The 5,453-nt window shown below is 43.8% G+C and overlaps 1 protein-coding gene across 1 annotated transcript; it reads left to right on the forward strand.

Annotated features, from left to right (window-relative positions):
• Positions 1-4,124: 4,124 nt before the first annotated feature.
• On the forward strand, positions 4,125-5,438 carry LOC108364927 (coiled-coil domain-containing protein 177-like; the record flags this gene model as incomplete). The annotated part of the gene is made up of 1 exon (XM_017618814.1): positions 4,125-5,438. A coding segment is annotated over exon 1 (1,314 nt), but the record flags the coding sequence as incomplete, so codon positions are not given.
• Positions 5,439-5,453: the final 15 nt, after the last annotated feature.

Genomic DNA, 5,453 nt, shown 5'->3' on the forward strand with positions numbered 1-5,453 from the left:
ACTACGTCGACCTCGTTTACTCTAATCGCCGCCATAATTCGGCCATCCGACTGCCTTAGGACACTCTTTAGTTTGGGCGAGGCTGTTCTACCTGACGCCCCACTCCTCGCCGCAAATGGGACCTCGACCCGTTTCCCGATGCACTACGGCAGCCCTCTCGAGTCGGGACATTGCATCCACCACAGGTCCAACAAAACTCTCTCCGTGCAGCTCTGCACTCTCTCGCAAAATGGCCCTCTTCTCCGCAATGTCTACACGCAGTCCACGGATTAACGTACTCCGTCTGTGGTGTTGCCACACCGCTGTGTGGTTCAGGTCGGCGCTGTGTCCTCTCTGCTCTAGCCGTCTCGTCACTCCTAGGCAGTTCGCGCATGTGCTGATATCTCTCCGTGACCCGCGGAGTGGTTCGCGCTGCGGCTCTCTGTGGCTCTCTCACCGGGGGGATATTTTCCATATCTTCCGCCAAACTCACTAGCCCTTCTAGGGTGGTGAACTCGGATCGTTTGACGTACCATTGGAACTCGCTTCTAGAGTTTCTGTAGATACGCGTCAGCTTCTGCTCTGAGGTGTAGTTCGCGTGTCGCATCAAACTCTGAAGGGCCAACACATAGTCTTTAAATTTCTCGTTCGGTTGTTGGACGCAGACGACGGATCTCATCGTCTAAGGTTTCGTGGTAGCGAGAGTTTAAGAAGAACCTTAGAAAGTCTCGTTTGAAGTCCTCCCATTGTCGCCAATTCCGGTTATTACTGCGGAACCATGTCAACGCCTTCTCCTTAAGTAGTTCTGGCATCGCTCGCGGTAACAAGTCACGATTCACCTCGTATACTTCCGCCAATTCTTCTACACGTTCGATGAAGCTGAGCGGGTCTCGGCCGCCGTCGTATCTGAAACCCCACTTACGAGCTCGGTCCATGATGGTTGCCAGCGATGTCGATAGGATACGTTGCGTATGGCTGTGGTGTCTCAAACGCGTCAACGGGCATTGGTGACTGCATGACACTGGCTCCCTGGCTTCCACTTGGTGTTGCTGCGGTAACATTCAGCGCAGGCTTTGAGTGTTTCGCTACTAGCTCTTCGAACCGCGTTTGGTAGTCCTCGTTGTTACTCTCTTCTTGAATAAATGCAGAGAAGCGTCTTCGCAGCTCTTCGACTGTTCCGGTCTGTTCGAGACCGAACTCTGCCATATAGGTCAGCAGCTCCTCTCGGTTGAGGTAATGTATCCACTTTCTCTTCACCATTGTTTTTTTTCACACTGTTTCTTCACTAGTAGTTCTTCGGGTGGTCACTGCACTTTGTGTCTCTCTCACTTGTGCCCTTATCGCTTCTTAAATTTGGGTATTTCGGGTAGTCGCTGAACTCAGTGTCTCTATCACTTGTGTTCTCTCTTACTTTTTTTTCACTTCACTTTTTTTTCACGGCACTCTCCTTTATGTTTCGTTTCCTTTAGTGTCCCTGCTCGGGCGCCATTTGTAACGGACTTTCCTGAGTGCTGGGCGTAGCTCTCGGTTGTCCAGAGTCCTGTAAGGCGTAAACACCCTATCTCCTCGTGAAATTAGAACACACTCGCTTCTCGTTTATAGCCTCTTTATTTGCTGTACTCTCGCTATATCCACTCTCCAAAGTATAGGACTAGGTAGGTTTAAACCCTACAGCTAGCACCAGTCTCAGTGGTTAAAGCCCACTTCGAATATACAATAATAGTCTCGGAGGTTGATCCCTCTTCCACTACCCGTGTGACCCACGTTGCGACGCGTGCCACGTATGCCTAGCTAATGACCAATGCTTGTTAGCACTGCTCCTTTTATACCATGTTTGTCCATCCGCAGACAGTTATCCTCATTACAATTGTTTGTGCTTTATACATTTTATGTAGGTATTGTATGTTGTAGGTATTTCTTATACTGTGCATACAAAGTAATAATTCAAAATATATTAGTGGATACATACATACGTACTAGTATAATCCGAATAGATGCAATTCAATAAGCTTATGTACATACATACGCATATATATAATAATTCAAAACATAAGTGTACATATATATATATTTGTACATGTGTGTATACAATTTCAAATCAACAATTCAGGGTAAATAGTACAAAGGATATATATGTATGTGTATATAAAGTTGTTGTGAGGCCCAGGGCCACAGGATCCGGGGTCCTCACACCTTTTTGCAGTTTTTTATACTGCTAAGAAGTACATAAAATACGTAATTCACGTAGTTATCTTAATATTTCGTTCAATATTTCTTTTAAAATACCAAACTTCATGCAAATACATTAGAATTTACAAAAAACGCAGCAAGGAAAAAAGCTAAAGCAAAAGTTGCGTTCCCCAATTTTTCTGTGTTAAAACCTGTATAACTGTCAAAAAGCAAGAGAAGCCAGAGAACCGAGTACGGGAACGTTTTCTGGTAAATTCCTGTAAATTCATGCACTCGGAGAGAGCGAGTTTGGCGACTCTCACAGCAAACTAATTTTGTTTGGTCAAACTGCAGCAAATTCGGTGTTGTCATATACAAAAATTTTAGACAATTGTTACTATACACAAAAATTACCGTGATACCGAAAGCCAGAGAGCTGAATTTATGCTGTAGGTGCTTCAAAGATTAGGGCACAGTTAATTGCCTATGCGATATCATAAAAAAAATATTAATTGTGCGCGTTATGTACATCTGAAATTCTCATTTCGTGTTGGCAATAGCCATGAAAACCATAATGAACGTGCCACCCCGTGCCAAACTCGAAATAACCACCTCCGAGCAAACTAAGCAGTCGCCATTTAATTTGGCAAACAAAAGTTTGTCTGCATAACGCCGACCTTACTGCTATCAGCAACAGCATTGGTTGCTTCGGCTGACTGTCTAAGCAAAAACATGTCTCTTTTCGCTTTTGCTGTCTGCTTTCGCTGACTTAGTGCAATGAAAATAGTCGAGCAACTCCAAATCCTGCTTTTATTTCAGTATTCAGTAAATATTATAAAATTGTACCAGGCCGGTATCTGTACATAATAGATATTAAAGAAAAGTTCATACAACCCAAATTAGCAATTTTTGGAATTTTGGAATAATATATGGAATTAAATGCAGTTAACCAATGTACATATTTGTAGAGGTCTAACTGGAAATATGGAATTCATTTTATTACTGCAAAATATTTAATTCCCGCTATATGTATTTGTACGTATGCTTTGGAGTTGTAGCTTGAAATACAAGCAAATTTTTCCGTTTGCTTGCGTTGCTATGTATGTACCTGCTGCCACATAAATGCTTGTATTCAAAACAATTGTCAAACGCGCGAATTAGAATACGCATGCTTGGGAGTTCCAGCTTTAGCTTTTTCATACCTAAGTATGCTAAAAATTAGAAAATCTCCTATGCTTTTGGCTGATTTTCTGTATGTTGAATCGTATTGAAGGTTCATATACTAGCGAAACCACCTTCTTCTTCTTTCCTTAGTTAGCGAAAACTAATTTTTAATAAACAAGAATGGACATTTTCTTATAGCATCACTAGCAAATACCCGGCGTACTTCACTGCGCCTTAAAAGTATTTTTGTGTTATTTGATACCCGTATTGTAATATTTCATTTATTTATTCAATTAAGTTAAATACAATTTTTCTTAAAAAATATTTTCGGCAGTAAACTTTTCTAAACCTCTTCAGTTGTATACCCATTTGCAACATCTAAGCCTTCTAAAACCGCTTTCTTCTCAAAAGCGTATTGCAATATAACTTTTGGGGTATTCACAACGGTGTCGCAAGTGTCGTATTGTAATTTTTTTCGTTCTTATATTTTAAGTTACACCTCTAGCAATACATCAGTTGAAACTGTTTTCAANAGAACATTCTGAAGTTTATCGCTCATTCTCTTTCTCTCGCTGTTCGCAGTGTTCATCCAACTTGACGTTTCTCTTTGTGGAACATTCTACGTCATTCTTCGAACATTCTGCCTATTTCTCGTTGTTCGCTTTGTGTTGCCGCAGTATTCGCCACAATATGTATAGATATTTCAGGTTATAGTACTAAAAACTACATTTATTTCAGTAAATAATAATAGCAAACAAATAATTCGGGCATTACTGTGTTAAATATATACTCATACCCAATACATATTTATAATGCCTTCCCGAAAACGCTCCAACCTATCGTCGGCTTCTGCTCAAGCCAAACGAGTACGATTGAGAATATTTACAGAAAATCAACAGCAACGAGAAGAGCGTCTAGCACTGCAACGTTCTAGAAGAGCAACTTCTCGATCTCAAGAGACTGCTGCTAACCGCGAATCGCGCCTTGATGCTAATAGACGCCGTAACGACGCGTCAAGATCTGCAGAAAGTGGTGTTCAACGTGAAAGTCGGTTGAGTGCTGACCGGTCTCGCAAAACTGAAGTACGAATTGGGGAAACTCGGGGAGAACGTGAGTTTCGTTTAAGCTCTGATCGTAGGCGCCACGAGTTTTCTCGATCAGAAGAGACGAACTCTGAAAGAGGACAGCGTTTGTCTTCTGACCGCATCCGCCAAGAAACCTCACGTTCTATAGAAACGCATGAGGAAAGAGTGTCGCGTTTGTCTGCTGACCGCACCCGCCACGAAATCACGCGCACTCTAGAAACAAATGAGGAAAGAGAGTCGCGTTTGTCTGCTGACCGCACCCGCCACGAAATCACGCGCACTCTAGAAACAAATGAGGAAAGAGAGTCGCGTTTGTCTGCTGACCGCACCCGCCACGAAATCACGCGCACTCTAGAAACAAATGAGGAAAGAGAGTCGCGTTTGTCTGCTGACCGCACCCGCCACGAAATCACGCGCACTCTAGAAACAAATGAGGAAAGAGAGTCGCGTTTGTCTGCTGACCGCACCCGCCACGAAATCACGCGCACTCTAGAAACAAATGAGGAAAGAGAGTCGCGTTTGTCTGCTGACCGCACCCGCCACGAAATCACGCGCACTCTAGAAACAAATGAGGAAAGAGAGTCGCGTTTGTCTGCTGACCGCATCCGCCACGAAATCTCACGTTCTGTAGAAACGCATGAGGAAACGGTGTCGCGTATGTCTGCTGATCGCACGCAACATGAAATCACGCGCTCTCTAGAAACGCATGAGGAAAGAGTCTCGCGTTTATCTGCTGACCGCATCCGCCACGAAATCTCACGTTCTGTAGAAACGCATGAGGAAACGGTGTCGCGTATGTCTGCTGATCGCACGCAACATGAAATCACGCGCTCTCTAGAAACGCATGAGGAAAGAGTCTCGCGTTTATCTGCTGACCGCATCCGCCACGAAATCTCACGTTCTGTAGAAACGCATGAGGAAACGGTGTCGCGTATGTCTGCTGATCGCACGCAACATGAAATCACGCGCTCTCTAGAAACGCATGAGGAAAGAGTCTCGCGTTTATCTGCTGACCGCATCCGCCACGAAATCTCGCGTTCTGTAGAAACGCATGAG

Source organism: Rhagoletis zephyria, unplaced genomic scaffold (genome assembly GCF_001687245.7).
Source record: "Rhagoletis zephyria isolate East Lansing unplaced genomic scaffold, Rhagoletis_zephyria_1.1 Rzeph_scaffold_01711, whole genome shotgun sequence".
NCBI lineage: Eukaryota > Metazoa > Arthropoda > Insecta > Diptera > Tephritidae > Rhagoletis > Rhagoletis zephyria.